The 22,450-nt window shown below is 38.1% G+C and overlaps 1 protein-coding gene across 2 annotated transcripts in view; it reads left to right on the top strand.

Annotated features, from left to right (window-relative positions):
* Nucleotides 1-849: 849 nt before the first annotated feature.
* Nucleotides 850-22,450, top strand: part of AK5 (adenylate kinase 5) — an 83,698-nt gene continuing 62,097 nt past the window's right edge. For both annotated transcript variants that reach the window (XM_058809077.1, XM_058809076.1), the window contains exons 1-6: nt 850-1,102; nt 2,787-2,973; nt 3,952-4,119; nt 9,589-9,758; nt 9,878-9,991; nt 20,711-20,902. In XM_058809077.1, the coding sequence (XP_058665060.1) occupies nt 1,043-1,102; nt 2,787-2,973; nt 3,952-4,119; nt 9,589-9,758; nt 9,878-9,991; nt 20,711-20,902 (891 nt within the window). In that variant the 5' untranslated portion in view covers nt 850-1,042. The remainder of the gene's footprint in view (nt 1,103-2,786; nt 2,974-3,951; nt 4,120-9,588; nt 9,759-9,877; nt 9,992-20,710; nt 20,903-22,450) is intronic.

Genomic DNA, 22,450 nt, shown 5'->3' with positions numbered 1-22,450 from the left:
CAGAGTACATCTAGAATGATGCACTTGGTTTTGGGCTCCCCAGCAGAAGAGAGATGTTAACAAACTGGAGTGAATTTGATCCCTGTACAGGCCATTCACTCACAAGTTGGACTTGATATATTCTATGATTCTGAGTTGAGTGGACAGCCACAAAGATGGTTAAAGAATGGAGAGCACTTGTTCTTGAGATGAGCAGAGGGAGCTGGGCTTGTTCAGCCTTGTGGCAGGCTTAAAGGCACATAATAGCAGCTCTCCAAGGCTGGACAGGAGACCATCATGAAAGTGGAGCCGGGGTCTTCGCAATCGTGGGCAAGGAACACAATGAGACGTGGGAGGTGATAATTGAATAGGAGAAAACCCTTCTTCATGTCGAGGCCAGACAAGCATGGATTGTCCAGAAAGGCTCTGCAGTTGCCACCCTTGGAAGGTTTTGCAAGATGAGACTGAATAAAGCCCTGGGCAACCTGGTCTGACCTCAAAGCTGTCCTTGCCTTGAGCAGAAGGCTAGACCAGAGATCATTTCAGATCTCTTCCTGTGACTCGCAGATCAGAGATGCTCATGACTGATCGCAGTTCGTGGCTTTTTGCCAGTCCAAAGTGTATGAAACGTCTCGCTCCTCGAGCCGCCCGAACACCGTGCCAAGGGCAGGGACCGCGTTACAGCGGGCGGCTCCCAGCACCCTGCGCTCCCCGGTGCCCAGCCCTCGCCGCCGCCGCTCCCCGCGCAGCCGGCGGAGCGGGTCCGCTCTCTGCCGGGGCAGCCTGCCCGCGGCTCGGCGCCAGGCACAGCCCCCCGCCGCCTCCGCTCGGCGCCTCACCGCGGGCACCCCCGAAACTTTCCCCGGCAGCCTGCGCACGCTCTCGCTCCCCGCCGGGGGAAAACGTGCTCTCTCTCGCTCCCTGCGAGCAGCGGGCACGGGAGGCGGGCGGCTGCCTCCCTCCTGCCTCCCTCCGCCCGCGGAAGCCTCGCCGAGGCTCCCGCATTGCATCGCCGCGCCGAGCCCAGCGCGGGGCTCGGGCTGCCCACCCGCCCCGCGGCGGAATGAGCGCCGGCGAGGCGAAGGAGTATCTGGCCCGCAGGGAGATCCCGCAGCTTTTCGAGGTAGGCGAGGCGCAGGGGGGAGGCTTTTTCCGCCCCGTCGGGGGATGCTCCGCGCTGGGACCCCGCGGCGGGCAGGGCTGAAGGTGGCTGGAAGGACGGAGCAGCCCGAGGCTGGCGCAGCCTGCGCGGGGAGCGCAGCCCGGGCCGGGTGGGCGCGGGGCCGGGGCCGGGGCAGCGCTGCCCGCCGCCCCCCGCGGAGCCCCCGCGGCCGCGCCCCTCCGCCCGCCGCGGCCGCCGCCTCCCTCCGCCGCCGGCGGGCAGCGAACTTGGGCGTCCGCAGGGCAAAGGAGCGCCTTGGAATGCGGGCGAGAGGCATCTTTCAGCGGTCGGGGGGAACAAAAGAGCCGCAAATGTTTAGTGAGGTGTTGTTTAGCTCCCCACAAGTTACCTGCTGCTAATGGCTGATAATTACTTCTCTGTGCAATGTGGATTTTTTTCCCTCCCGGATCAGACATCCTGTTATCCGTATATAACATACACACATATGTATTTTCCCTTGCCTGTGCTGAAGCTAGACATCTTTCTATATATTTTGAAAATTGCAGGACACGGCGAATGCTAATGTTTTAATTACACAGAATGTGAATGGTTTAACAACAGATGCAGACAAAACTGGTTTTCTGTTGAAGCTCAAAGCTTGAGCTACTGATTTTTAAAAATTGGTGCATGTCTTCTGCAAAAATACACTGTTAGTTGCTGTGATCATTTAAGTACTATAGTAAGGGCATGGATACATAGAAATTGTACCTTATTTTATAAGCTCAAATGTGTGTAAATATCAATTACTGTATAAACTGTAGATAGCAACTGATCAAATCCTGAATTGGAGCTATTTATGTTTACTATTAATACCAACTATGACCCTCAAGTTTATTCACACAAAAATTAGGAAAAGCAAAAAGAACAGAAATCATCCTGAAAGACATGCATGGTTAAGGGAAGGTTGGATGCAGCAGTCTCGTGGAGAGGTGAGATGATGACTTATGTATCACTTTGTCAAGGAAATGTGTCAGAAGAGGGCCTGGCAGTCTTTCTTTCACACCCCCCACAATGCTCATGAGTACGATGAGTGAACAATTAATACTGTAGAAAGGAGATTGCTAATGGCTTAAAATCTGTGATCAATTAAATCAGAAAGCACCTATGAATTTTGGGGTAGTGGGGTATTTTTCCAGCTACTGATCAAGGTGATATTTGAGTATTTCTCATGATTTTTTAAAATTCTCTTTTCATTGCTTGTGTAAGTGTTGACAAGAATATGGATGAGATACTTGTGGGTGCAGTGGTCTTTAAGGAAAAGATACATTTTAGTGATGTCAAAGACTACAAAGGATGTGTAAATTTTGGGGCTCTCTTGCTTGCACATTGCTCTGTGTATACTTGCCAGTGACAGTTCTAAGAAAAATGTAGAGGGATTTTTTTGTATTTTTGGGTTTTATTTTAGTGCAAACAGACACTATAAAGACATAGCCATGAGCTTCCTTTCCTAGTAATTTTTGTGACATTGGCAAACCAAAATAATTTGATTTTTTGCAGGCCTCCCTTTTATGCATTGAATTACAATAGAGAGTCTGAATATGAAGGGATGTGGTGTTTCTGTGTGCAAAGTAAAAGACAAAGTAAAGGTGCTTGGTTTTCCCTGGCGTCTATCATTACAGTCTGTGTTTCTGATCTTACATTTCAGAGTCTGTTGAATGGATTAATGTGTTACAAACCTGATGACCCAATTGAATATTTGGAAAGCTGTTTGCAGAAAGTAAAAGAGCTTGGAGGGCCAGAAAAAGTAAAATGGGACACTTTTGTCAGCCCAGAAAAGAAGACCCTGCCTCCACTCAATGGAGGACAGTCCCGGAGGTCGTTTTTCAGGAATGGTAATGTATTAAATTTAAAAATTATTCTATTTCTTCAACTGTGTATGGTTTTACATCCACAATTGAATTATTTTATACTTCTATAGATTATGCCTCATTCTGATTATCTGTAGGCAAAGGAGTCAAGAATTCTGTTTCCTTGCTTTTTGGCACCTGTTTTTCTCCTGCTGTAATGGATGCTAGGCAGTAGAGGAAATTGTGATCATTTTCCAGCCAAATGATGGATGTTTGCTGAGTAAATGTTTAGCACATCAGTGGGGGGATTTCTTGTATCCTACCGACAACATTTGCAAAGATGGGGCAGAGACGACACAGTGAACTTGGCTTGTGTTTTCAGTTGGTCCCTATGGATGACATACACACCAACTTCAGTGCAGTTACATTACGTGTTTTACTACATTTACATTGGAGCCATACGCTAATTTACTAAATAAAATATAAATTATAAACTCTTAGAAAAAGTGCATCTCATAAAATCTAAGCAGATGTCATACAAATACCTGTAATTATTTTATTTTTAATGTTAACAAAGAGTAATTAGCTGTTATTTCAGTTGCCATAGTTATTTTTCCTTGCCATCCAACATTTCATGAAGATAATCAGCAAGAATACTGTCTCTATCTCTGTGTACAACATGTATCACTACAAGAGTCCTGCTTAATAGTAGAGGTTATCTGCACAATATAAAGCTTTTCTTCTCAGAGGCCCCTGCTGAACTCTGGGTGCTATGGGCAGATGTTCATAGAAAACCTGGTGTGCTTGAAAACATACACCAGAGAAAACTGACTCTGGGTGGTTGTGATTTAATAAATTAGTTATTTAGAGGTCAAAAATATCTAATATAGCAACAGCAAACACAATGTAAAATTATGAGATGTTTATACTTTATGTATGATACTTATTTAAATCTGTGTACAGAACAGATTTTGAGTTTTCTGCCTATTTCCACAATTCCCAGTTTATCTTACTATTTTACAGTGATGCCTGATAACTCTAACTTCCCCTACCGACGCTACGACCGGCTGCCTCCGATCCAACAGTTCTCCATAGAAAGTGACACTGACCTTTCTGAAACTGCTGAGCTAATTGAGGAGTACGATGTGTTTGACCCTGCAAGACCTCGACCAAAAATTATCCTTGTCATAGGTATGAAGGCAGTCATTTTGACAAGATTTTATCACTTCTGCTTTGCCTTTTGATTTGTAGTGCAAATACATTGAATGCTTATATGAATTTCAATACATTTTTTCCATCTGCCATAGCAAGTGGTGCAGGCCAATTGAGAGTGTGAAATTGTTAGTGCTGGACACGGCATTCCCACTGTAAGGATTTTAGGGGTCACAGCAAGCACCTGCACTCGTGCTCTGTAAACTGGATGCCTCTTAGCAGCTGGAGAGCTCATGATTTTCTTATGAGCACATCTGCCAGTTTGATTTCATCTTATCTAAACCTGGTTCATGCATTTCAAGGCAGCAGCACCATGTGAAACAAAGTGTTCTTCCAAATCATGCTCGGGATTGAACTAAAACACTCAGATATACTCAAAGCTGATCACAAAAAATGAGGTATTTTAAAATAATGTGTAAGCCACCTCAAAAAGGTGATAGAGAACTGTTGTCCTCTATACTTAGACCCTTGTCAAATGATTGGTATGCCCAGTTGGAGTGACACTGTCACTAGTTCATTGCATTGGTAAATTAATCCTCAGGCCCACTTGGCGAATGAATCCTGTTCCAGCTTCACAGAGAGCGAGCACTCAGTTCACATTAGTTAATTGTGCTCTCTCCTAGAGTTCTCTCTTGTGAGCTGTTTAGTGTTCTTTCTAAGCAGCTCATACTCTCCAGCCTCAGACAAGCATAGGTTATTAAAAAATAGCTGCAGGTTAAGTGTAAATCAATATTTTTTTCTGTTCATGAATTTAAGTTCTTTGCATCAGTTTCCTTATCAGCTAGGTAGTTGTCTTTAGAAATGTTACCACCAGGCCTAATTATCTGATTCTCTGGATGGCTTAAAGAGTTAGAGCACAGGTGCCCAGTGATGGAGAATTACATTTTTAGTGTATAAAGCTTTATTCATAATAAAGAGAGATACTGCTTCCATAACAGAGAATATATGTCATGTAATAAAAGGGAACAGAAATGTCTTCTCTGTACTACAGAATGGAAACTCTAGGAACAGCATGTCCTCTAGGCTCTGCATCCAGCAGCTCTCAGAAACAAGATATTGGAATAGATTGGAAACAGAAGACCAGGCATTTTTTAAAGTATCTGTGGTATGCCAAAGCAATTGCTCAAGGCATTTGAATTTTCCTAATCTTTTGTTTCAGGGTTATAGATTTCAATATGAAAATCTCTCTATGTATTGCTGAAATGTGAAGATTGCAATTAGGTGGAGAAATAACACATACCTTTCTTTCATCTTAATTAATTAGCTACATTTCCTTTTCATAAAGAAGAATAACTGGCTCCTTTTCAGTGACCACAGAAGGCTCTTAATGCATTGAAATCTATGTAGCTCAATTGCAGGAGAGTGATGAATGAAGGTTTGATTTAAGTGAGATAAAGAGAGATTGGCTTTCACCTCTGGAACTGAGTGCGGGTGTATTTGAAGTGAAATCCTTGAACACCAGCATGCAGTGAACAGACCATGGATTTTACAGAGCTTTTCTTTTCTCCCATTTATATAGGGAACGTTGTAAACATTCCACAAAGGCTATTTCAGGTTTATATTCCCACGGAGTTTCTCTGAATCTATTACAGTGTGATCTGATAGAAACACAATACTCTATGTAGCTTAGCAGCTATTGTCCATTTTTGTACAGTATCAAGTCAATGTCTCCCAAATTCAACTTTCTATTGAGAAAGCACATAAAAACACATGTTAGAAAAAGTAACTGAATAAAAGAGAAAAAAAATTATACTGTTCATTTCAAGAGATATTGGACACAAAAAATGTGTTGCATATTTTGAGTTTGCATCTAATGCCAACAACAAAAAAAAATCAGTGAAATAATGTATTTCTGTCTAATTAGAGATAACTGATCATCCTGCCTTGCTCAGGTGGTGCTGGTCCCAGTCACTGTCAGGGACAGAAGTGAAGTTAAGGACCTGTTTTCTGCTTCGCATATTCGGTGAACTTTTCTTTATTAATGCATTAGCTCAAGATCTTTTTAATGCTTCCATAAAGGTTTTTACAACTTCTTTACTTTATGAAATCTATCATACTTATAATGAACCAGGTAGCTCCAGGGCTGAAGAGAACTCACTTATAAAGGTGGGCACTTTGTTCTTTTTCTGGGTTTGCAGAAGAAACCTCTGGTGAAAGATAAAGCTATAAAGCTACATAGTGAGCGTATGACTGGATTTCAGAAAAATCAGATGGAACCAGCCAGGAGGGCACTCATCTGAATCAATGCAAAAATTAAGTTTCTAAGGCATTATAACACTAGTAAATGAGATTGTGTTTAAAAATGTGCTTCCTAATATACTTTTAAGAAACAAATTTGTACTGTTAGTATAGCTTGAATTTAGAGATCTTAAAATATTAATTATCTGGTGTCATTAGCACCTTAGTTGAGTATTTTTTTAAGCTGCACTTTGTTCAATATATTACTTAATATTAAAAGAATACACCTTCCTTTTGAGATCAAAGTGTCAGGGCTAGATCAAATCAAGTGCTGTCAGCAGGCAGCTGCCTATTGATTTGTTAAATCTAGTCCACAGTCAGATTTTAAAGGAAGAAGTATTTTCAGAAATTTTATTCTTAGTTGAATTAATTCTGAATTTGCAACAATATATGCAAAATTGAAATAATGAACAGAATTAGATTAAAACAATTGCTTTAATAACACTTTTTGGGCACACAAATCTTTACTTGAAACCTGTTAGGAAACTTAACTTTAGATGCAACAAGTGTTCCCTAGTCTAGACATCTTCTCAAATATGTAAAATAATCATACTTTCCTTGAGTAATCTACCTCAGAATAAGTTAAAAGAACAAAAAACGAAAGGGATTTGATTTTTTCTTTCTTGTGAACGGTTTGGCAGTGTGATTTATCAAAGAGTCAGGAATAGATACATAGTATGATAAATTGTGATGTGCTGTGGGAAGTAATTTTGTCCTATCACTTTTCCCTTATTTTGTTACCTGAATGTGTCCCCTCAGATTGTAAACAGGTAATATCATCTTGATATTATGTGTTTGAATTGATTTGGATTATGTGTTTGGGATGTGTTTGGATTGATAGAAACAAATGTGTTGGAAGTTTATGAATATTAAACAAACACTTTATTAGCTATTTTCTGATTGCAATTCAGATTGAAAGAACAGAAGTGCTGAGCTACACTTTTTTTTTGTTTTGTTTTGTTTTTTTTTTGGTTTCTCTTTACTGGCAAAGCAAAGCTCTCCCTAACAGAAGTGTGAAGTCTATCTACTTGTTTCAAACATGTTTTATTTAGCTATTTTGTGCTATTACAGTGATGTTTTATCAGGTATCAGTTCTGGTTTTCTGCCACCTTTTGTATCTGTGTTGGAATACGAGCACTATTTTCCTTGTTTCCAATTTTAAAGTTTCTGCACATTGCGTGTTTTGCATTTTTATTGTTGCTGGGTGCAACACGTCTGTTTCAAACTTGTAAGGTTCAGTGAAATGCATTTTTTATGGAGAAGGCTGAGCATGAAAGGGAGCAGGGGTAACTGGAGCAGAAGTGCTTTATAGCCACTTCAGTGGACAAGATGATTCCTACTGTATCAGATGCTGGTGTACCTACAGAAGGAGAACATTCTTTATTCTAAGAGGATAGATAGCTAAGCTGTCTATGAAATAGAGAGTCCAAGCTGAAAAACTAAACCCATCTAGATCACCTGGCATTACTGAAATGGAAGAATAGCTGTAGAACCTAAGTAGCTGTAATCTGCTGAAAGAAGAGAGAAACTTATGTCTTTTTACAACAGAAACACCAAGTGAACTGAATGAGAGAAAAGATTTTTCAGTTGTGATCTTACTATATAAGCTACAGTTTTTCTTTCATTTTTTTACATGTGTGTTTTATGAATGTCTGTAGCTGTGTTGTCTAGTTGGGTATTACAGATAAATGCTTGTAGAAACATTATTTAAACTAATTGGATAATGATAAAACCGTTTTTTTTTTTTCCCCCAGGGACATAACTGAACTGTGGGCAGGGTATGGGCACATGATAGCAAAAGGCACAATTCTCTGTGCATTCTTGAAATGGCTCCTGGTCTTTGTTCCAAAGGGCAGGTGCAGCATCAGCATCACAGCACTGGGGCACAGAGAGGTCCAAGTGACTGCTGGTGACACTGAAAGTTGTGTGACAGTAATATTGGGGTGCAGCTTGGAGCCTGGTTACAGAGAGTGCCCTAAGCATACGTGTACAAATGCTGTAAATCTTATCCTGCAGCCAGAACTGTATTGGTTATAAAAATGCTTAAAAGCTATTTATGGGAATATTACAGATAATATAAAAAGATTTACATAGTTACTAACAAGAAGCTCAGTGTATTCAGGTTTCTTTCATTGCATTGCTGTATTTTTTAAATTAATAAAAAGTGTATATTTTTTAAAAATCTTGATTCTTTTTCTGTTGAAATAAAATTCAGTGTTCTCAAAAGAATCCCCCAAACGATAGCTACTTAGGATTGGTATTATTATCAAAACATTTGGTTTTGGTTTGCTTTTTATACTCTTCAGTACAATACATTTTTCTACACATAAATATTTATTTTTATAAACACAATTTCTTAGTTTTAAATATTGAGTTCCAGATTTTCTGCTTATCACATCATAACATGTCCTTTTAGTTCAGACATGTTCTGATTGTTTTACATGCATTCTTGCTGCTGCTGTCCAGCTCACCTTCCCTGCAGCTTTCCCTGCTATGTAATATACCTGTTTTCAGTGATTTTGATTCCCTTTTAGCCTGGGCTGCATATATTGAAGGGTCTCTTTATTCTTCAAGTTGTCTAGCCAGCTGAACCTAATTTCTTCTCTGTCAGATGCTTCAAGCATCAATACCAAAAGCTGGTATTGCATGGTTCAATAAGAGTCCTTGTACCAAATCACTATGGAAACATCTCAGATGATTATTTAATTATTTTTTTTTTAATAAGGAAACCTCAGAATCTTTTGTAAGCATATTTAGGAGCAGATTTTATTAGTTCCATTTCATGACTAGTTCATTGATTTAATTGGCTTATTTAACCAAGTTTGATTCTTTCTGACATGAACGCACTTCAGACTATCTGGCTCTATCTCTGGATTCATAGAGCTTAAGAAAGGAATAGTTCATTTGTCTCCTCCTCTACTGTGGATCAAGAAAAGCTCCATTCCAGGAATGGCTTTAGAATGAGGTCAACCTCAAAGAGGACTTAGTTTTATTTTGCAAGTGGATTTGTATTCTTTTTTAAAATTTCATTTTACAAACTGTTATGTTTATGATCCAGTAGATGAGACACATGGTTGGTAACAGGTCATGCCACTGTGAGATTTACTCTAATAATGCTTGGAAAATTGGTGCCAATAGCAAAGATTTCACCTGTGACTGGGTACTTCTGATGAAAGCTTAATTTAATGTTTTGCCTATGATTCATGCTAGGTGGCCCAGGAAGTGGTAAAGGGACCCAGAGTCTGAAAATAGCAGAACGTTATGGATTTAACTACATATCAGTTGGTGAATTGTTAAGGAAGAAAATCCACAACACAAGCAGCAATAGAAAATGGAGCCTAATTGCCAAAATAATTACTACTGGAGAACTGGCTCCTCAGGTACGGTGTTTCCTATGTTCGTATTTACTTTCAAGGGTTAATACATCTTGTAGTAATGTGCACCATCAAGAAAACTTCCTTTACGATATTAAATAACTAATTTATTTTCTCTGTGAAAGGAAACAACCATCACTGAGATAAAGCAGAGATTAATGCAGATCCCTGATGAAGAGGGGATAGTGATTGATGGATTTCCCAGAGATGTTGCCCAGGCAATCTCCTTTGAGGACCAAGTAAGAGAGTGTTTTTATTCTTAAAATGACTTACACATCTCTACAACAGTTAAGTTTGTTGAAATAATTAGTCAGATTCCAAGAAAAAGCATTGCTCTTGAAATCTTTGCAAGTACATAATTACATGTTAACAATTTATGTTATGTTATGTCCTGTTGTCTGAAGACAAACTATCTTGTAAAAAGACAATGTGATAATATAACCAAGAATCCAAGCCTTTTGTCTTGTAATGAAAGTCCTCTCAAGATGAAGAAGAAAAACACATGAAATCTAACAGTGAATATTTTCTGTATCTTAATGATTTAGAAGTAGAAAAATATTATATTTCCATATCTATTTGTTCAACATAATCTCCATTTAGAGAAGCATAGTTAAAGCAATGCATGTCTTCACAGTGCTTTTAGTGTCAAGTTTATTACAGGGCATTGAAAAGACGAATTAAAAAAAGGCTAAAACTACCCATGCTTTGCAAGCTTTTATAAACCAGAAAGTGTGCTTTTTTAAAGAAAATAAGGTCATTGTGGTTATTCTAAACTACAATTCCAAGGTTTAGTGAGCTAAAACTGTATTCCTGAGTACTATTGACATGCTGTTTTCATGTGTGTATTTTAAACTAATCTAAAAATACTTTAATTCAGTGGAAAAACAAACAGCTGATGTCATTTTCTGATCAAGTGCTGCTAACATAACAGTTATGGTCACAAGAAGTGATTGCAGTTTCAGAGCTAAATTCTTAGAATGCCTACATGCAGAATGTTTCAAAGTCTTTCACAATTGCTGGTCTACTGCTGTTTCTGTACTTAGAATTCTCAGTGGCATTACCAAGGCAGAAGTAACAAAACAAAGCAGCTAATGAGGCATTTCATTAATGTGCTTTATAAGGTATTATTCTGGGCAAAATTTAGAAAACTGAATTGAGGAAATTAAAGGAAACAGACAAAATAGTTATTATAGGAAATAGCAGTGACTGCCAGCTCTATCTCCTTATAATTAACAAAAGGGAAGATTGACTATTTTAGAAGTTAAACAGCAGAAATGTAGACTTAATGATCATTTCCTTGTGTCATTTTTTTGTCCAGTATGATAGTGTTAAGACCATTTCTTGGTGCATAATTTTATGCTGCTGTTGTTTTTGATGAAAGAATGGGGAATATGAAACTGGAGGAAGTGAGAGGAATTAAGTATCCTAGACTCAAATTAAGGACAGGAAAACCAACAATAACACTTAATTATAGTCACAGAGAGTTCCTTCATTCTCAGTCAATTGGGACTTATAAATCAGACTCCTCAAAGCCTGATTCTACCTGAAAGTTAAACCACTAAATCTTTCAAAATGTCCAGGAGCACTTCATATAAGGACACCTTTCAATCTTACCTGTTCTAAAAAAGTACAGGAATGAAGGAATTCCAGGCCTTTTACAGGAGCATAGGCTGTCTGTTCAGACTCCCCCATTTCCATCTTTCTTTGCAGTTGACCTGTAATATGAACATATGTGAGGCCATGGAAATAAATGTACAAAAGCTATATATATTTCAACATTCAATCCTATATCAACATCTCCAGTGAGATACATTCAGTGCTTTATCTTGGATTTCTATTTTAAAGAAATAAAATATACTTGTTTCTTTAAAAGTCTCTGTTTAGTAAGCCCTAATGCTACACACCTTGGTAGGAAGGTTTTGTGTTAAGGAAAAGGGACTATTAGCAGTTGTGGTACTGATCATCCTTCACAGGCTCACAGTCACCCATGGCATGTCAGGTAATTTACATGAAGCATACAAACATTTTCCAGGCACTCAGAGGTTCCTCAATAGGAAGTGCAATTGAGTTTTGGAGAATTCAGTAATTAACTGTTGTGATAATTTGTCTAGGTCTGCAATTAGAGATAGTAGGGGGTTTTCTGCAGCTGAGAAATGTTACAGCTTTCTTTCTAGCACTGTGTAGGAGAATTGTTCTCATTAGCCAAAAGTGACAAAGTGAGAAATAATTAGTTGAAATTTCAGCAAAGAAAGTTTTGATTAACTAGTAAGACAATTTTAATTAGATCTACTAAGCAATGGAACATCCTTTGAAGAAAATGGTGAAATCCCACAAAATGCAAATTGCACCTGTGCCACATTCTTACAAAGACTTTCCCTGTAGAACACTGAGATCTGTTGATAAGAAGTTTTGAAAAAGAATTAATTCTTATTTCTATCACTAGCTTTGTCATCAGCAAATACTTATTCCTACAGATGGTCCCTTTGAGACCATTATGTCTCAAATGCTTAAGTACCTGAAAACAGCAGAAAAATTTATGTGACACATATGAATTCTTTACCATTGTTTACACAAACACAAACTCCAAGAACATAGGTAGTAATACCAAAAGTGAATTGTGGGGGGTAACAGAAAAGGACAACTGAGGTGCCTGGTTTCTCTTGAAAGCACATGTAAAATCTAACTCTGCTGTGTTTGCAGTCATCTTTAACATAACAAATAATGTATGCTAAATTACTTCCTTCAGTCTTATGGCTCATAGAGCTGTTACTAAAACTTGACATTGGGCTTTCATGATTTCTTCATCTTGTGGAAAAATCAAATGGATACATGTATGTCTGAGCTGTAGTTACAGTACCTGTCCTGCATAACATTCTGTTATAGAAATGCATCATGATAACAACTGCTTGTTAAACTTCACTTGCAATTGCTCTTGGTACTACCAGCACATTTTTATCCCTTTGACTAATCCAGAAGCTGAACTTTTCTCTGGGAAAAAAATGTTATTTTTAGTAAACTAGTCAAAGCAAACCAACTTATGCTAACATTCCCATACATAGGTATAGCTAAAAGATGATGATTCCTTCCTTATTATGTTGCTAGACTCTCATGTGGACAGTAAGTTCTCAACATGTTGCTAGGCAGAATTGTATTAAAACACGTTGCATCTCAGTGACTAAAGTGCCTAAAATAAAGCAATGTATCATTTGCAGCACACACAGTATTTCTCTTTCTGTTCAGATCTAGAAACCAGAAGTAACAAACACTGCTTCCATGCAGTAATGTCAGTCTGGAATAAGTGCATTAGAAAGCACTTTACACATCAGAGGAATTTTATATTTGAATTTAAGCTTTTCTCCCCTTCTTTCCAATTGAGTTTTGTTATTAACACTGTTCCTGTCATCCATGTTTTTTGAGCAGCAAAGAAGTTTTTAAGATAGCATCAGAGATGTTTTCAGAGTTTCAGCAGTGCTCACCAGCCAGCAGCACATTGGCCATTCTGGTCACTTACACCAGCTCCATTTCTGAATGCTCAGCTACTCATTGCAGCCTTCCTGCAGCCTGGAAGAATTCAGCCATGAGCACTGCAGTATTCTTTGAGTTTATCTCAGTTTTCTTTGAACTTTTTAGCCAAGTTGAAGTCCTGTATTTTTCTCTTTGAGTTTAATAAGTAAATTCCTCTTATTGGAAGTCTGGGATTGTTGCCAAGTCCTGACCCTCTCATTTCTTATTTCCAAAGAGCAGAGTCGATACTGCCAATACTTTTGATAGGGGTACTTTTAATAAAGCTGTGAAGTTCCAAGCAGTCACAGCTGTAGGGAAAAAATGAAAACATGAATTTTAATGTCTTAAAACCAAGCAGGACTTCCATTTTATATATTCCTTTTAAATATATGATAATTTCTGTATTTTTCTCAGTTTGAACTCCTGCATAGCAGTGCAGATTTAATACTGATGTATTTAGAGTTTCAATTTGAGCCTAGGCATAAAGCTGTCCTAAACCACAAATTTCATAGGTATCCATGATCTCTGCTGAGTGCAAATAGCAGAAGGTGTTTAGGTTTCAAGGACACACTTGAAAATGCCAAGGAGAAAATGGTTTATTTACCATTAACCTGTCATCTTGAAATTCAGCGAGCCACCTACAGTCTCAGCATGCTGAAGCATGTTAAATATCTTCTGTCCTGCAATGCTGCAATAAAATGCCTCTGACTGGTGTATTGAACTCCAATGGCTTGTCAAGAAATTCCAGTTTGACTTTCTGTGTAATCTCTCACATGGTTTTTATCCTTCCCAGGAGAAACAATTAACTGTATTTTACAGTTAATTTCAATTATTGCTTTGGTTTGTTTTTTTCCACTACTTCCAGTCATTCATATGTAACTTCCCTCTTTGTTAGTGTCAATAGAGTAAGTACAGATATAGTTTGCTTCAAATATACTCACTGTAATTTTTGTTAATAGTGAAATAAATGTAGAACAGGTATTAGAACCAATGGATGTTCATTAATGAATGTAATTCAACTGCTTGAAAAAAGAGGAAAACTATTTATGTAAAAATTTAAAGAAAATTTTTGTCTTATATGGCCTAGATCAAGACTATATTTGAGTAAAATCTTAATTTAAATAATAAACAGAGGTAATAAATTTTATCAGATTCTTTGTTTAAAATGCTCTTAGGAATATTCATAAATGCATATACCTCCAATTAATAACTACTCATCTTGGCTGTAATCTGAGTTAATTTTTAACTCTCAGGTATATTCCTTAGGAAAATTATTACGAGAATGATTGGGATAAAGTAGAACTAACTGTGCAGGTGGCACAATATAGGATGGTGAGAAATGCCTGGGGACTCTCAGAGGCTGAGGAGAGCAGTCCTGTTCCTCCAAGGCTGACACAGACCTCCAGGCAGAAGCGATGCCTGCAGTGCCCTCCAGGTGTGATGCAGGTGTGTGTGGCAGGGTCTGCCTGAGGGTCTGACTGCCAAGCTGCTGCTCTGCAAAGAGCTTCTCACAGAAAACCTGCTGTTCCTGGCCAAGAGTGTGACCTCCAGAGCAACCAGGGAGGTGGATGCAACCTTGTTGAGAAGCTTCTTAAGGGGAAAGGACCTGGTTTTTGCAATAGATTTTTGTTCTGGTAAAGATATTTTTTGTGTATCGCAGCAAATGTGTTTTCTTTATTCCTTCTCCCCCTAAATTTCTATCTCCCTTTTCCCTGATCTCTACTTCACTGATCCAGGTACAATCCCCTACTGATTATGTATCCAGAGACCTGTGTGAGCAGTTTGAGGACTGCCACATGAGCAGTCTGCTTTGCTGTGGTCCCTTTGTTCACTGTCTTTTCCCTGTGAATTTTACATTGCTCTCTTTAAGCCAAGCCTGACCAGGAGGCCTGTGGAATGGTCTTACAATTCTCCTGCCCTGGAGCTGGAGCACTCTCCAGGGAAAGACAAGCTGTAGGTCAGTTTTCTGTTGGGTAAGCAACCCTAGGCCTCAGGTTTCCAGGTTTTCTGGGCAAGGGCTCTTCTCTGCTAGTCAGAGTGGACAAAGGAGAGCTCATCCATTGCTGGTCCTCAGAACAGGATCTATGCTCTGAGTTCAGAGTGGATTGAGGTGCCTGCTGAGCAGTTCTGGAGCAGAGGTCTGCTTCAGAGTCCTTTCTTAGTATCACTAGCATTTGTGTTAACAGATAGGGATTTTTATTAGTTAGCTGCCTGACACAGGTGGAAAGCTGAATCACTTGTTCCCAAAGACACCAGTCTGCCTAATTACATACTCTAGGCAATTTGCTGGAAATTTATTTTCTGGGCAGTATGAATATGGTTCAAAAGAAGCTACCAGAAACAGATTCTATCAGCAGGATTCATTAATTGACAACATGATTCATGATTTTGCATTTCTAAACCAAGAAAAAACTATGCAAACGGTCTAATAACCCAGCAAAGATGGAACTATAAAAAGCAAATAAGTAATTACAAGGGAGAGCACACATACAAAGGACATAAACCAGCTTGCTAGTAACCTTTACCAACAAGAATAAGATGCACTGTTAAATTAATGGCAATTGTTCATGAGCTGTCAGTTTTCTCAGGAGTATCTGGTAGAACATACCAGGAATTAAGAAACAGAGCATTTTCATCTTTTGCCTAACAAGGAATAATGAGAGAGAGTGTAATCATCTAATTTCTAGCAAACAACCACACTATTCTCACTAACAAGAAGAGATGTAGAAAATATCCCCAGAGAAAAGAGAGCATCTTTCCACTTATACTGCTTAATGTCAATAACACCATCAACTTGCATAGAATTACTCTCAATTTACTCCTGGTTCCAGTTTAGGAAGGAGATTCAGACTCAAAGAGAGTAGGATTTACTTACTAGTAAATATGATTCTAAAAAATGAGAGGATGTACCCACCAGTTTTATTCTGAGTTGATGCCATATGCTCTTCATCTCATTTAAAATGAATAACCAGAAACCTGTCTGTTCCCATAGGCAAAGATTCTCCCTTCAGCTGAGTTCCAGTTAGTAAGTAGTCAATTCCCTTCCCTGAGCCCCACAGTGCTACCTCACATGCATTGCTGGACATGAGTAAAACCCTCTGCCTTGAGCACAGGATATGTGTACTGAGGGAAATCAGCATGAAGGAACCCGGCTCTCCTGTCTGTGTTGGTTCTGTGCAACTTTTCTACAAGCTGAGTCTCAGAACAAAACTTATTCCCTAGCCATAACACTCAAAAACAGTTGTGAGTTTGAAAAATGGGTTTATTTTCAAGTGAGTCATAAAACACTTCTCTTTTGTTAGAAAAAAAGCAATTTATACTCATATTTACATAGAAGAATAGATATGTTTCTAGAGAAGTAATCCCAGATGTCGATATATTCACTCTACTCTGTTACATTGCAGCTAGAAGTATTTATAAGCATGTCTTGAGGCAGATACAGTTGAGGTAAGTAGAAGCAAAGTGGTTCATGAAAACAGGAGTGAAATATCAATAGCATTTGAAGGGTGTATCCTGAAGGTTGCAAATGCATGTAGGAGAAATAATAATATTAAATGCTATTAGGTCTGTATGCCTGTGCATAAAGGACAAATGTTACCCTTCTGTGCACCTTGTGTTTCTTACATGGTTTTCAACTACTTCCTGATGATAAAGATGTGTATTCTGCAGGCAAAAGTTGAATTCATAGAGACATCTTGTAATCAGATTCTGTTTTGACTTCCTACCTCATATATGCTTGAATTACTTTTTTACACTTCAAAAAAATTTTTTGATAATACTTCATTTGAAACTAGGTTTCTTGATCTGTGAATTTCAAAGCATTGTTTTCATTGACATGTTATTTCTGTGAGTGAAGTGTATTTCAGATTAAAAAACTCACAGTGTCAGAAAAAAGGTAATGTTAGTACCTGTGATAGTGTCTTTTGTATTATTGCTGTTGTAAAAAAATAGAGAACAACAACAGTACTCAGATTCTGTAGAGAACTTTCAATTTTCAAAAGCAAAAGGAGATAATTAAACCTAATTAATGAATTGTCCAAGTCATACCTTGTTATTATCCTCATTGTACAATTAGAAAAAAAAATAAAGAAATTAAGCCCACTGTGCCCAGGGTGTGTTTTCCTGTTTTCTTAAACAGTAAGTGACTTCTGCAGGCAGTGCAGTTTGTGGGAACTAAAAGCAGATGAGAACTTGCACACCTGATGGAGCCATGGTGGCACTCGGATCCTTCCCTTCCTGTGGGAAGTTTCTTTAGAGAACTGACATTGATTGTGGTAAGCTGCACTCTCATGTTTGTGTGAGACAGAAGGAGACCCTCTTCCATCAGGGCTGATAATTTCATGAGTGATCTCTTTATCTTAGGTACTCTCTATAAGATTTGATGCTGTATGTGAAGTCTTGTGGTGCACAAAAGCTCCAGCCCTGCCTTTGGGGAGGTCTGGTGTCACTTCACAGCTGTGAAGTGTGGGGCTGTCCTGCGTGGGGGCTGTCCTGAAGTGCTGAGCATTGAAAGCGAGGCCAGCTATTGCCTGGAACATCTGAAGATTTCTTGCCATCTTCCTGCCACTATTATTAGGATACACAGAAATGGAAGTACTGAATAAAACTACTCACTTGTATAAACTCCTTTTGTCCTCCACTTTACTAGATCCCTGATTGCCAGTTGTAATTTCTGAATCCCTGTGTAATGTATGTTAGGAAGCTTCAATCAGCTGGATATCCACGCAGGGACTTGAGATGTCTCTGTGCTCAATCTGCTGCAAGGTACATCAGCCATTCCCTTTCATCAGACAGTGTTCCATGGCTAACAGGCTTTGAAATCTGTAGCGTTTTCTTTCAGAACCTATCTGTGTCATAATTTGGGGGTTTTTAGTACTGTATGCTTTTTGAATTTCTAAATTCCTCATTATTTTTCTATTACTTGTGAAGCAACCTTAATTTAACCAAGCTACTTTTAATAATGTCCATATTGCATGAAAGTCTTACACAGAAACTTACTTTCATAGTGTTTTATGTGAATAATTATGTGCCTTAAAGCTATTCTGTGGTAGTAAAATTAACTTTCATAATTAATTCATTCCATGAACAGACTAACTCTGTTTATGATAGTCTGAAAAAGGAAGGGAAAGTTACTTTGGTTTTGTTGATGTTGAGGTACATGTGATAGAAGTAAGAAAGAGCTTCTTTCCCACTGGAAATTATTCTAAAAAAACAGGTTATAAGGTTAATTGTTTCAAAATCTAATAGATACTCATAAATAATTACCAGAACTATTATCTTTGTAGTTTGTGTGCTCATGTCTCCAATCATCTACAATGTGTGTAAAAAATAATTTGATTTTCATTTGAACCCTATTTAATTTTCTGTAATGATAAAGAGGCCACCATCTTTCTTGCTAGTGCTGATTTTCAGACTGTCCTTTACTGTTTAATATGGCTCTGCTTTTTCACCACTTTCTGCTTCCTCATATCCATATGCTTCTCTGTCAGCAGCCTCATTTGTAAAGGCTAATGACCACCACCTCAGGCTGGAGAAGTTGTATTGGTTTCTTTTGACTTCCTAAGAACCTTTTTGTACTCAGCCTGACAGTAAAAAAGGCCAGACCATACTTCACGTTGTATTCTCTCAAATGACAGAAACACAGTTTAGAAGGGATTTTGTGTTTTAAACTTAGTTACTAATTTTCCAGATTGTCCACATAGGAACTTTTGACTATTCAGGCTAGAAATATGGTTTGTCTTGATGCAATTTAACATCCTTGGGTAGAGAGACCTAGACAGAGAGAGCATTTAGAATATTAATTGGTTTGTTCTGGCCCTCAATAACAATATAACAACTATATAATTAACATAAAGATATGAATCAGTTACTACTTACACCGTAGTAGTTAGAATACATGTAGATGTTTTTGTGATACTAGTGTACAGCTCAAATTTGACTTTCAAATTTGCATTGCATCAAGCTGAACAAAGACAAAATTATTCTGCAGATAGAAAACATAATGAGAAAAATGTCTGTTTAACAGTCTTGAGCATCCAAAATTGTTGTCATTGTAACTAGATTATGTCATTTCTAGAATAGGAAGCCACTGGTTTTTTAGTTAAAATTAAAGTATTAAGTTTTTTGTTCGGGTAAGTAAAAACAGCAGAAATGACTTTGTGCTTGTATGTGAGAAAAAATAAGTCCTTTCTAATCTGTAATCAGATAAAAACTTGAACAGTTTTCATCTTAAATGCTGCTTACAGAGAATTCTAATATGTTTTAAAAGACAGCACTAAGCTAGTGAAAACTTTAGGGAGAGGTAGATGTCTTTGCAGCAACCAGATGGAGGAAAGAACAAAATCAGATGTTATGAATGAAGTTTATATACATTTATAGCCACATTGTAAAAATCCTGCAAATTCAGATGTCTGAGTGACTTTCAGGGAGAGGAAGCAGTCTCAGGTTGCACCAGGGGAGGCTTAGATTGAATATTAGGAAAAATTGCTTTATGGAAAGGATTGTCAAGCATTGGAGCAGGGAAATGATTGAGCCACCATCCTTGGAATGGTATTTAACAGATGTGTGGAGATTTCCGAGGATCAGTAGAGGTTTCTGGTTTTTCACCATAGGTACTAAGTAGCAGTGACCTCCAAAGATTGCCTGTGAACATTTAGCCGTATTCCTAAGAAAGTGGGTCCGTCACTGCTTACCCCACATCAAGTACCAGAGATATCTCTTCTTTAAATGTTTGATAGCATCTTATAAATAAGATTTGACTAGGAAAGAGCTAGAGTTCAAAATTTTTTCTTTATTTCATTGCTACAAGGCTTTAGCTACCGAACCACAGTGCAGGGATGGATGTGACACATACCAGTGCTCACCACACTGACTGAAAAGGATAGGGGAAATTAAAACCCTTCTGGCTGTCCTACCCAACCTCTTGAAAAGTGCACTGAAGTTTTAGAGAGATTTAGAGAAAAGTGTTATAAGAAACTGCGGCTCTTGGAACAGGTTGTTTTCACCTGGTCCTTACCATCACACAGTGGCTGCTGGATTTTAAATACCACCTTACTTAAAGATTTTCCAGATGGAAACCATGCATCCATTTTCCTGCAGAGTATGAGACATCTGTATTTTGCTCTTTCAAAAAAAATTTAGGTAGGGGAGACATCTGGTAATGCAAATGATGAATATAGCCTAGAGAAGGTTTTTGCTGTGAAGTAAAATTTTTTCATTAACTTTTTCCTTACATATCAGGTAAAACAAGTTGACTAACCTCCACATAAGATCAACAAGCCCCTCCTTAAACCTGCAAACTTTCTGTAAAAAAACCAACAGAAAATTAATGACTACATCAAGTTCCAATTTACGCAAATGTAACATATCTGAGCCTCACATAATAATGGAATTTCTGAATCTTGTAGTGCTGAATAATCAACTTAATCAAACTTCTTGAATTACTCTTTCCACAGATCTGTACCCCAGATTTGGTGGTGTTTCTGGCATGTTCCAGTCAAAGGCTGAAAGAAAGGTTACTGAAGCGTGCGGAGCAGCAAGGGAGACCTGATGATAACCTGAAAGCCACTCAAAGAAGACTAATGAATTTCAAGCAGAATGCAATCCCACTGGTTAAATATTTCCAGGAAAAAGGGCTGATTATCACAGTAAGTCCTTTAGTGTATGTCTCCAAAACCTTAATTGTTGGGGCTGTACTTGGCTTCTTGTAGTTTTTGCTTTAAGACAGGCTAGACAAGTCTGATTCAGTTTTAAGTTAATAGCATGCCTACTTAAGTGATTAATGAAGACAACTAATTCATTGAGCAGTTAACAACAGTTGAATTATTGGCATGTTCCAAGTTACAGACTGTGTCTGGTTGCAATAACACACAGAACTTGGTACCACATGTGGTATTGGAGCACAGATGTTTCTTTTCCTTTGATAACTTAAGTAGTTCACATTGGTATGTGCTCCTCACAGCAAATGTGACTAATTTTCTGTGCTGGTCAGACTCATGACAGGTTAAAGCATCCTTAATTGCAAAGTCATCAATTAATATTAATAGCCTTAATTATGTACTTCAGCATCTTTCTGAATTTCAAGATGAAAATTCCAGGAAATTATTACATTAGCTTCTCCAGGGAGTATGTGCTCTGGGTTAAGCATTTTGATTAACTTGGTTTTCAAGGATGAGAGAACTAAGATTCTTGCAAGTTTTTTTTTTATTGTTGAGGAAGTGTGTATTTTATAGTGATGCTCCTATAGCCTTTACAAGTGCTCTTATGGAATGTGTTTCTAGCTCTTCAGGAAATATGTGCCTTTGTGCATAAAGCGTGTGGGGCATCTGGATAGAATTGCATTTCTGTAATGGGACCTGTAAAACAGAAGATTTTGTTCTTAAGGAGGTTTCATCTACTTTTTATCTCTGTTTCTTGAGAGTCCTGACAATAATTTAAATTGCAGTGTTCACCTTAGATATCTTCTTTTCTTTTTGAAGAAAGTAGATGTTTATGATGAGTATGGAAGTGACAGCATGGAATATAAAGATTAAATTACTACAGCACAAAGAAAACAGCATATACAGAAAATATTGCACTTATTCATGCTACTTCCCTAGAGAAGGAGGAAGGAAGAAAGAAAGATAGAAAATAGAATTCATCCTGCTGCTAATAATGCTGAACCTGGGAAGACACTGGAATACTATGCAGATAAGAGCAGTGTAAGAACTAGAACAGCATAAAATAGAATTACAGTAGCCTGATTCCCAGAGGAGTGAATCCTTGAGGCAAGGTCAGACATGGTCAACACTCACTAGAAGGAAATAAAAAGATTTACATTTTTCTTAAATCCCTACCTGCACCTTATCACTGCTGTTTAAAGCTGAAAATCTCAGACACTTGTAGCCAGCATCACGATTCTACTCAGGGATGAGAAGCAGGGCCATTTGTCTTACGGGATGTTATAATTTTAGAATCACAGCTCATATTTTATACATCTACTTAATAAATATGTTGTTCTTCATCAATAACAGACCAAAAAAGAAAAGAAAAATTCACTGAAATATCACTGAATATTATTAATATGCAGGCATTATATATATATAATTATAATCTTCTGTTAAACACTTTATGAGCAAGAAATAAAAATCTAAATTCCCAAAGAAGATTCATTTTCATGCTCCAACAGTTATTTCATACTGCTTTTAACATACTTT

The sequence above is a fragment of the Ammospiza caudacuta genome, chromosome 7, assembly GCF_027887145.1.
Source record: "Ammospiza caudacuta isolate bAmmCau1 chromosome 7, bAmmCau1.pri, whole genome shotgun sequence".
Taxonomy (NCBI): Eukaryota; Metazoa; Chordata; class Aves; order Passeriformes; family Passerellidae; genus Ammospiza; species Ammospiza caudacuta.
Note: the sequence above shows the minus strand (reverse complement) of the source record. Positions and strands in the feature narration are given on the sequence as shown.